The sequence below is a fragment of the Cebidichthys violaceus genome, unplaced genomic scaffold (genome assembly GCF_023349555.1).
Source record: "Cebidichthys violaceus isolate CVI_PGR_0920_01 unplaced genomic scaffold, fCebVio1.0.p SCAF_14, whole genome shotgun sequence".
Taxonomy (NCBI): domain Eukaryota; kingdom Metazoa; phylum Chordata; class Actinopteri; order Perciformes; family Stichaeidae; genus Cebidichthys; species Cebidichthys violaceus.
Window position 1 is genome coordinate 9234215 of NW_027176307.1, and position 11594 is coordinate 9245808.

Below are 11594 nucleotides of genomic sequence, written 5' to 3' on the forward strand. Positions count from 1 at the left end.
CCCACGCTGATGTGGCATCTATCTTGAGTGGTTTGGTATGAATCTTAACACACTACAAGTATTTTGTTATTTCAAATTTGTCTTTGTTTCTCAAGAAAAATGATGTTGTGGTTACACATGCTCAAGTAAATATGCAAGCGTTTGAAAACTTTCCTCAGTTTAATATTGGAAATTTGAATTTCAGGAATCTATGTAGAAGCATGGAACCAGAAGTGACTGACAACGGGAGTTACACTGACATACATCCCTGCTATGAATCAGATAATACAACTTACTTATTCACAAGCAACCCTTCCATAATATGTGTTTTATTATATGTTTTCCTCAGCGCATTGTCTGTTGTCACAATATGTGGAAACCTTCTCGTAATAATCTCCGTCTCTTACTTCAAACAGCTCCACATCCCCACAAACTACCTCATTCTGTCTCTGGCTGTGGCTGATCTGCTTGTAGGAGTTCTAGTCTTTCCTTTCAGCATGGCATTCACTGTAACCTCATGTTGGTATCATGAGGGTTTGTTTTGTAAAGTACGAGGAAGCTTTGATGTTACACTGAGCACAGCTTCTATTTTGCACTTATGCTGTATTTCTATTGACAGATACTACGCAGTGTGTCAGCCTCTTGCTTATAAAAGTAAAGTAAATGATCGTGTTATTGGGATTATGATTCTGATGAGCTGGGCAGTTGCTGCTGTCATTGGCATCGGCATTATAATTGCAGGTTTTAATCAAGGAAAATGTGAAGAAAGTTGCTTAATTGATGCTCTAATATCGACCACTCTGGCATGTATTTTTTCCTTTTATATTCCAGTCATTATAATGCTTAGTATCTACCTGAAAATTTTCCTTGTTGCAAAAAGACAGGCAATCAGCATTCAGAACACAACTGGTCTGAGCACAAAGTCTGGAGCAACTGTCAGTAAGATGGAAAGAAAGGCCACCAAAACTCTGGCTATTGTTTTGGGAGTTTTTCTCTTATGTTGGACTCCGTACTTTCTTTGTATCATCTTTCAGCCTTTAACGTACAATGTTACACCAATTGCTGTGATTGAAACACTGAACTGGCTTACACTTTCAAATTCAATGCTCAATCCATTTATTTATGCTTTCTTTTACAGCTGGTTCAGAACAGCTTTCAGAATGATCATTTCTGGAAAACTATTTCAAGGTGATTTTGCAAACTCAATACTTCTTTGACTTATTTTTTTGTTTAAAAAACATTTAAGTAATGGTTGAAAATATTTAAAAAACATATTTTACAAATATAAAACAACCTTCACTGAGGAAAAAGGTTCTGTATAAAGAAGTATTTTGTATTTAAAATTAATACTTTAATACAAGTAAAATAAGTAAATAATAACACAATAACACATGCAGATAACAGATATGATTGGAATCTAAAACGTTTTGTAAATTAGTTTACAAAAGCAATTTCTTTCACCAGCCTAAAATACTTCAGCAGGTAATTTAATTCCATGGCTCTGTCTTTTCATCTATCATTTTCTACCTAAACATATATTTTTACAGGAAGTCCTTGCCTCAAAGTGACCACTTACATACAGTCTAACAGGGAATTAGGTGACAAATGTTATTATTATATCTATAGAATAGTTTTGCTAAAGCCAATATGCTTGACTTTGTACAGGCCAACAGAAAAATGCTTCCACACAGGTGCCAGGCCATTGTTCCATGTTGCGGCCCATTACGCCAAAACATCAAAAGTTTGGCTTACACTGATATTCTTACCGTATATCTAACCAACCCAACCAACGAAGGCAACAAGTAATAAAAGGTAGAGTGGTGGGGTTGCCTTTGCCAGTTAGAAAAGAAATCGGTTAGTTCCAATGATGTCATTCTGGCTAATAATTAGCCATTTGCTTCTGTTTGTTAGTTTTCCGTGCAATGGTCCTTCGAATAGACGTTTGTTTTCGGGATAACAGGCAAATGGGCTTTCGGTCCAATGCAACGATTTTTTGGACTAATGTTGTTTCATAGCAATGGGCCGTCAGAAACAATGTGCAGTCCCCTGCTATATGTTATGTGGAGTTATATATTTTCCTTGACTCATTAACTGTTGACACAATATGTAGAAACCTTCCTGTGATAATCATTTAATTCAAACAGCTTTACGCTCCCACAAACTACCTTACTCTCTCTGTGGCTGACCTGTTTGTGGCATCTTTGATATAGTGATAAGCACATCTTCCATTCTGAACTTGTGCTGTATTTGTATTGACAGATATTATGCAGTGTAACATCGTCTGATGATTTGCACTGACTATTGATGTTATTAGGAAAAAAATAAAGATTAACATGTTGGTTCTACTCTGTCTTGCTTATTACAGTATACATGGTGCAAGGGAACTGTCACTGTTTGGTACTCTGTGTAGTTAGTCTATGTACACAGAGTCTGCACCACACAGGTGTCTAAAGTCACTTAACCAGTACACTCTGTTCTGTCAAATTGTGAGGTTATTACTGTAAATATGTTATATGAACACGAAAGATGAAATAAAACCAAAAATCAAACAACTATGTGTGTGCAGGACCATTTATAACAGTATTGACGAAGTTGTATATACATTTGTTTCTATTATAAAGACCTAGTTAAGATGTTATTCCTTAGCATCATATGCTTTATATTAGACTGTCCTGGATATAATACATATCACTTGTAAAATAGAGATTCTACAAATTAATGGCATTTGTTATATTCACATTGAAGTTTTTATTTGGTAGAACATAAAGCAAATTGTGCAAGCATTATCAAAAAAGACAAGAGACTATGAAATTGACTTTGAATAAAAATAACTCCCATATGCAAGTGTACAACAAAATGTCATGTATTTCTATTACCATACTGTGAAGGACCGGGGTATGCATAAAGCTGGGAGAGCAGGTAAAGGTGGAGAAACAGGGATTTTATTGACCCAACATATTTACAATAATTAAGATGGGTAACAAAATCAAGCAAAAGTGACAAATTAAAATAATTATATAAACTTAACATAACTGCTCTGGAGTCTAAGCACAACTTACCTAAACAGAACTTAGTTGAAAACAACGTTATGAGTATTCTTCTGACAAAGACTCACAGTCTTTTGCCAGAAGCATGGTCGGCTACAGGATACTGACAGGAACGTTGTTAACACTTTTACTAACTTTAACTCAGTTTTACTTAATTGCATGCACTCAATCTAGAAAAATAAAGAAAGTGAGCCAAAACAAGTGTCTTTATGTCTTGTATGATGATGTTAAACAAAAGAACTGGGATACATTTTGCTGTCCTTCACAATGCCTGGTTGATGGTTTGGCTAGTACCTGCAGTCGCCACACATACAAAGCATAATGTGTAGGCCTTCCTATTAGGCTTCATGATTGTAATAAGTATTGTATAAATGTATACATCATTTTCAGATAGAGGCATGATTTTATTTTTCCATATTTGTTCTTAACATCAATATACCAAATTCTTGCAGTCACCTTGAGATAAGAACACGGTAAACATAAAGAATAAATACAGGTTACAGTGGCTTGCAAAAGTATTCATACCCCTTGAACTTTTCCACATTTTGTCACATTACACGCCACAAACACAAATATATTTTATTGGAATTTTATGTGAAAGACCAACACAAAGTGTCACACAATTGTGAAGTACAAAGAAAATTATACATGATTTTAAATTTTTTTCACAAATAAAAAACTGAAAAGTGCAGTGTGCAAATTATTCAGCCCCCTTTTCTCTGAGTGCAACCAATTGCCTTCAGAAGTTTCCTGATGACTGCTGAATGATAGAATGTTGACCTAATGACTAAATAGAGTCCACCTGTGTGTAATCTAATCTCAGTACAAATACAGCTGTTCTGTGACGGCCTCAGAGGTTTGTTAAGAGAATATTGGGGAGCAAACAGGACCATGAAGTCCAAGGAACACACCAGACAGGTCAGAGATAAAGTTGTGGAGAAGTTTAAAGCAGGGTTAGGCTATAAAAAGATTTCCCAAGCTTTGAACATCTCACGGAGCACTGTTCAATCCATTATCCGGAAATGGAAAGAGTATGGCACAACTGCAAACCTACCAAGACACGGCCGTCCACCTAAACTTACAGGCCGAACAAGGAGAGCACTGACAAGAGATGCAGCCAAGAGGCCCATGGTGACTCTGGACGAACTGCAGAGATCCACAGCTCAGGTGGGGGAATCTGTCCACAGGACAACTATTGGGCGTGCACTCCACAAATCTGGCCTTTATGGAAGAGTGGCAAGAAGAAAGCCATTGTTAAAAGAAAACCATAAGAAGTCCCGTTTGCAGTTTGCCAGAAACCATGTGGGGGACACAGCAAACATGTGGAAGAAGGTGCTCTGGTCAGATGAGCCCAAAATTGAACTTTTTGGCCTAAATGCAAAACGTTATGTGTGGCGGAAACCTCACACTGCACATCACCCTGAACATACCATCCCCACTGTCAAACATGGTGGTGGTAGCATTATGCTCTGGGGGTGCTTCTCCAACAGGGACAGGGAAGTTGGTCAGAGTTGATGGGAAGATGGATGGAGCCAAATACAGGGCAATCTTGGAAGAAAACCTGTTGGAGTCTGCAAAAGACTTGAGACTGGGGCGGAGGTTCACCTTCCAGCAGGACAACGACCCTAAACATAAAGCCAGGGCTACAATGGAATGGTTTAAAACAAAACATATTCATGTGTTAGAATGTCCAAGTCCAGACCTAAATCCCATCGAGAATCTGTGGCAAGATCTGAAAACCGCCGTTCACAAACGCTCTCCATCTAATCTGACTGAGCTTGAGCTGTTTTGCAAAGAATGGGCAAAAATCTCAGTCTCTAGATGTGCAAAGCTGGTAGAGACATACCCCAAAAGACTTGCAGCTGTAATTGCAGCAAAAGGCGGTTCCACAAAGTATTGACTCAGGGGGGCTGAATACTTTTGCACACTGCACTTTTCAGTTTTTTATTTGTGAAAAAAATTAAAAGTCATGTATAATTTTCTTTGTACTTCACAATTGTGTGACACTTTGTGTTGGTCTTTCACATAAAATTCCAATAAAATATATTTATGTTTGTGGCGTGTAATGTGGAAAAGTTCAAGGGATATGAATACTTTTGCAAGCCACTGTAGCAATCAGTCAGGATACGCTTATTCTTTCAATCAGTGTCTTATTTGAAAGAATGCTGCCCACACTGTGTAAATGTTATCCTTCCTCCTGTCCTGCTGGCTCCAGGTTTGGGTTGAGAGTTGACGTACCCATGTCGACTGTTGGTTACAAGTTAAGTTTGAACAAATTCAAACTAACGTGTGAATTGGTCAAATTAATTTGAATACAATCCATACAGCATAATGCATGAGTCTGAGATGCAGTGAGCTGTGATTGTCACATCAGAATCTCTTGTGATCCATTGATAATATAGAAATGGTGATTGGTGCAGCATTAAAGCGATAGGTCTTGACATTGTGAGATTGATATCGTAGACACCGGGACTTTAAAGGCACCTTTTTTCATGATCGCACAACGACTAGTGCAAGCAACCTGCTAGTATATGCTGACCTTAAAATGGGCTTTCCAACTGCCATTAGTACTTCCATGTACTGCACAAAGCTCATGGCTCAAAAGTGGGTGAAGAGGCTTGTTAATGTGAGTCACGGTGTCGGTACAGAATTGGGGCTGAAACCTGTAATTTGAAGTTGCACTGAGAAAAAAGCAGCTCCACACAAAGCGATGTTAAAACATACGATCATAGAAAAAGTGCATTGAGGTGTTGTAGTGTTTTATTTGATCCCTGATCAGTGCAACGGCTCTCTGGCAAGGCTGGAGCATTGATCTGTGTGGGAGAGGGAGCAGCATGAGCAAGAGTATGGGAAGACAATTAAACCTTTGTCTCGCTTGTAGTGTAATTTATCGATGTCCTTGTGTTAGTTGATGGATAGTTTTTTGCTATTAAGCTTAAAAGGAAACTTTGCCTTTCATCAACGGATTGCAATGTGGGTGGTTTAGGCAAATTAAATATGTTTGCTCCAGGAGTTCCCAGTTGTAACTGTGGGCCGGGTTACATGGAACACGCCATTTCACGACACGGACTGTGTATGACTAACTAAAACCTGACTCTTGCACAATAGTGATGGTAGTTATTTTTGCTGTCACCATGTCATGTCATTGTTGTTCTTACTCAGCTGATCTTTTTTTGTTCCCAGCCTGTAACTTGTAGCTTGTAACTTTCACATATAAACATGACTTAATTGCCTAGTGACAATTAGATCGTTTGTTTATACAGCGTACCTTGGGGAAAAGCCGAGCTCTGCACCACCAGAGCAGCTCAGGGACCAAAGACTCAACATTCATACCCCTAATGGAAGAGATGTCAGTTTGCATAATATCATTGCATATGATTTTAATCTACCTGAATATACTGTATGTTGGATTTTCTGACTACATATTTACTCTCAGTAATACAACTAAACCCTTTTGTACAGTTAAATGCCTGAATGAAACATAACTGTTGAGGAACTTATTTGTGGTTCAAAATGTTTGACATCAATCTGCTGACTATTAGGTGCTGCTCCGCCATAGAAGCTAAAATGGAAAAAACAACTTAATATCTGAGCCTTAATGTAGAGTTGTGCCCATCATTACCGGACTTACCAAACAAAAATTTGGAGGAGAACTGCTAATCTAAGAGTCAACGCTGTCGTCTGAAGATCTTGATAAATACTATTAATTTGCAACAGGAAATAAGTACGGAAATGAACAGGATACACAGAAATATTATGTGGTCGTAAATGTTTTGAAGTCAAATCAATTTGTGAATGTAAGCCATCTAGCATAACAAGTTCAGATGGAGTTGCTGAAGTATAAACTCCAAATCCAATAAAGAGCAGGACAGGTCGCAGTAACACTTTATAATAACTACATGCTATGAAGCATTCGTTAAGTATGAGTAAACACTTAATTCATCATTTGTAAAGCATTGGTCATTAACACTCATTAGGATACAATTCATAACAACAGTTATACATGTTTTATTCTTGATTAATAAGCTCGTCTATTATGTGTTTCGTGATTGTATTTTCATATTTTATAAATGATGGATTCCCCATTTGTAAATGAAGTATTATATATATATATATATATATATATATATATATATATATATATATATATATATTACAAACCAATTATTAAGGAGTTGTAGATGATTAATAACATCACTTATAAAGTGTTAGTAAATGATTAAGAACTTATTTAGATGTACATTATTCATGCATTTATTTATATAATGATTTAGATATGCACTAATGGTGAGGGACTATGTTAATATATGCTTTATAAACGCGTATTTATACTGCAATTCATGATTAATTCAGGTGGGTGGGTGACCGTGGCTAAGTGGAGAGCAGGGCCGCCTTTCAATCAGAGGGTCGGCGGTTCGATCCCTGCCAGTCATGTCAATGTGTCCTTGAGCAAGACACTTAACCCCAAAATTGCTCCCGTAGCTGCATCTACGGTGTGTAGATAGATACTGAATTGTAAGTCGCTTTGGATAAAAGCATCTGCTAAATGACTGTAATGTAATGTATTGTGGTTACTAGTCGTTAGTTAAGTATTTTGTGTGACCTCATCTAAAGTGAGGACTATCAATGACTTACAAAGCATTTATAAATTACATTGAATGGCCATCAGTGCCTCAAAACCCACAAAAGTCTCAGTTATCTTTTTAACAGAAAAGACAAAAAGACAAAACACAAAGTGATCAAGAACATATCAATATTTATTCCAAGATGCAAACAATGTACTCAATTGTTACAACAATGTAAATACAAACCTCTCAGCCATTCACTCGTGTAAAAAAACTAAACAAACAGATTCTTTTTCAGGAGAACATGGCTGGATATAAAACATTTGTAAATGTACAACTGGAGCTAACCAGGAGATTTGCATATTAGTTTACATTTACTTATTTAATTATAAATTTTGACCAAGCATATCTATCTCCACTGTTCGCACTTTTCTTCAATTGCTTCAGATGGCAGCCAGCCGAATCTGCTCATTGTTTGCATCCGCGAAGTGAGAAATCCCGCTTTTAATACATCATCAATGTGGGACAGAGTACAAGCCGTCTCAATACGTCATCAATGTGGGACAAATATTTTGCCAAAAAACTGGTTCAGAAGTACACTTACGCTATGGAAAACTCCGACTTAAGTTGAAAGGGCGCGCGGACCCGGGCCAGAAAGAATGATTGCTGATGGGCCACCAATGCCCGTCAGTATGTTTCTTAGTTTGCTGGCACGTACATATTATGGAGGATCAGTGGTGGGCTGTCTCCTGGCCTACACAGAATCACAAAGTTATAGCTATTTTCTAATTTAATAATTTTTCATAAAAACACTACATGTATTCTAATTATTTTCCCCATTAGCTTATTTTGTCATTGCATAGCTACTGTCTTCTTCAGTTGCTCTGCTTCCAGCCTGCAGCACTGCTTCCAGTGCAGCTTGTTTTAAGTAGAGCTTTTATCCATTCAGATTTCACCCCTATTTCTCTCGGTAAGAAGTGAGGCCCGAGGCCCGCTAGGAAGCCTTTGCAGTTTAAGTAAATGGGGATGATATTTTTGATTGTCATAGTCCTCAACCAATCAGATTTTTAGTTTGACATGTTGGGCATATTCTTTGATGTGCCAGAGCTGTCTCGGTGGCCTACAAGTACGTCAGCAATAACGTGCAGCTCAGCATTAACGTGCGGCGTGATTGGTCAATGGGCTAGCGTGACTGTTGTGAAGCTGAAAGCTAGCTAGCAGAACTTAGTAGTAGTAGTAGTAGTAAGGGTTCAAGTTGAAAGATATGTAAGAAGTTAGGACATTGACATGACATTTTTAGCGTTTTGCTAAAAACGTTTTGCTTGTTTTAATTCATCAACGTTAGTGCACGTAGCTCACCATAAAGACATGTTGCCTATGCAATTACATATTTTCTTTCGGTGGGTCTAAATGATGCAAGAAGAAAAGGCAGCCAGTAGACTATATTGTAGATATATTACTATTTTGCAAGGTTACTATATCATATACGTAATCTGCTCGTTACAATTTTATTATTGTGAAGCATTTACTAATATGAATTTTTCACGATTATGAATGAAGTAACATTGTCTTTGCTCCTTATCTCAGTGGTAGTTCAGATTACACATAATCATTTTGGGTCGGTCATGATCAAAGGTTCGACTCGTGTAGGGTCCATATATCTATTATTTTTATGTCACCAGACAATAAATCGTATTTTCGTAATGAAGATGGATAATTGGTCGTGGTAATGCTGTCGAAATCCTAAATGTATGCTCCAACAAGCCTCTCCTTCGTAATGTTTCAGCAGACACTAACCCCTGCGTGTAGTTATTAAATGTCGATCCCTCATAGTAACTCAACGAGAGTTAACAGTAATGTCAGATGAGGATGAATGTGTGCTGCACAGTGTAGAGCATCGTTAACAGAAGATGAACGTCCGTAGTCTTTAATATAAAACATAAGCGATGTGAGATAGCCTACAGAAGTTGAATCACAAGTTAATCTGGGTCGATCACAGTTTCCCACAGTTGACAGTCATCTGTACGCGGTGTTTGAGCTCAGTGTATTTCACTCCAGGCTGTATATGAATGCATGGACAGGTCTATCGGTCTCAGATCGACTCCACATCAGATTAATAACGATGTATGATACAAATATAAGACGGACAACAGAGCGTTTCTTAAAAGAAAAAAGTATTTTGAACAGGCATCGACACCTACCACCAACTTTCTCATTCACTCTGGTCCTCGTTATTTGTCCTCGGCATCTCAACCGCAGCCTCATGAACGAGTAGTAGATTTTCCAGCAAACTGTTCCGTTTATATTCTTTCAAAAGATACCGTAGAAACTATGTGAAAGAGAGAGGAGAGGGGATCGACATGTTTATTTCTTGTTTATTCAACGTGGGTCCTGAAAGGCCACTCCTACGACACATCTGCTTCATGCACTCGAACATAAACCAGTTAATCCAAAACCACTTAATCTTGCACACCGGACTACCTGTTTTACTTTGCGTCACTCTTCAAAAGAAAAAAACAGATAATCCATAAAACAGACTATCAAAACGTACACGGACCAGAGGGGCACACTCCTCTGACTACTGGTGGCACTGCCCGACTAGTAGTGGCAATCGTCTGACGCTTAGTGGCACTACTCTGACTACTGGTGGCACTGCCCGACTAGTAGTGGCAATCGTCTGACGCTTAGTGGCACTACTCTGACTACTGGCGACACTCCTGTGACTAGTGGTGGCACTCCTGTGACAACTGTTTGCACTGGCAGCTTGTGGCACATAATGACACCTACATACAAGCAGAGGAAGAGTGAAAATATTACATATTTAAAAAAAAAAAAATATTCGAACATTTAGGCATAACCACTTGTCAGGGTCATTTGTCACTCTGTTGATGCTTGGATGTCATGAAAAAGTGAAAAAAACAAAATAGAGTGAAAAACGTATTAGTTATTGATTACAGCTGATCTTTGACTGTTAAGGCCTAATAATCAGTAAAGATTGTATTATTATTTCAAAACAGTCTAAATCATGACATTGATGGCGGAAGTATTTCAATAAAGTAAAAGTTGAACCTGGTTGCTCACAGGCATACCGTTATAAGCCAGCTGCATAAATTGACTTATTCGGACCTTACTGAGTTACATTTCCCATCCGATTTCAATGGAGGCTGTTTATATTCAGGGGTTTATGATCTACGGGTTAGAAAACAGTAGTTTTTTCTCCAGTTAATTTGAATCTACTATGATGATAAAACTGATTTATGGCAGCTGACCTATCGTAACAACAATGGGTGTTCTCAGCTCGGCAGCTTATTGACGGGTGCCGAACGAGTGTCGCTCGCTTGCCACAGTTCTGACGCCTGACTGACGCTTGCCACAGTCTAGCCACTGCGGTGCTAGTGCCACAAGGAGGGTCTCGGCCTTGCATGAGGTGAGGTGTCTCTCAAGAGTGTCACGGGGTGCAAGTCGAACAGAGGTGGACTCAAATGCTGGATTCAATTGTATGAAAAAGATTTATTTTTCTCTTTTAGAGAAGTGGAACGAGATAGGAACGCTGGATCATGAGCCGGAGAAACGTTGGGGAAACCAGGAGAACGCAGGGGTCCGAACGACAGGTGCAACTGGATGTAGAGAGATTGGTTAGTGTGGGCGTCCAAGTAGGGGAATGTTCCAAAGCGGGGAAACTGAGACTGTCTTACTGTGAGCTAGTGAAAGCACAACTGGAGGGTGAGGCAGAGACTGACTGACTGGCTGGAGGGTGTTTTCCAGTGTGGCAGCGGGTGAGCAGGCAGGTGGTGAGGCAGATCCAGGTAATGCAGAGATGTGGGAGAGATGCAACAGGAAGCCAGGGAATCCGTCAGACTCGGGAGGAATGAGACTGGAACGAGGCTGGAACAAGGAGACAGGTTAAAGACACAACAACAACTTCTTTAGTCAAAGAAAACTCGAGAGACAGGAGCTGGTCTGATTACCACGGGAATGGTAAAACGATCTGGCGAAGACTGGC

General features: G+C 38.8%; 1 protein-coding gene across 1 annotated transcript; it reads left to right on the forward strand.

Moving 5' to 3' along the window:
• The first annotated feature begins 200 nt into the window (after positions 1–200).
• Positions 201–1196, forward strand: LOC137871408 (trace amine-associated receptor 1-like). The gene has a single exon (XM_068709220.1). The coding sequence runs from the start codon at positions 201–203 to the stop codon at positions 1194–1196; it is 996 nt and encodes a 331-aa protein (XP_068565321.1).
• Positions 1197–11594: the final 10398 nt, after the last annotated feature.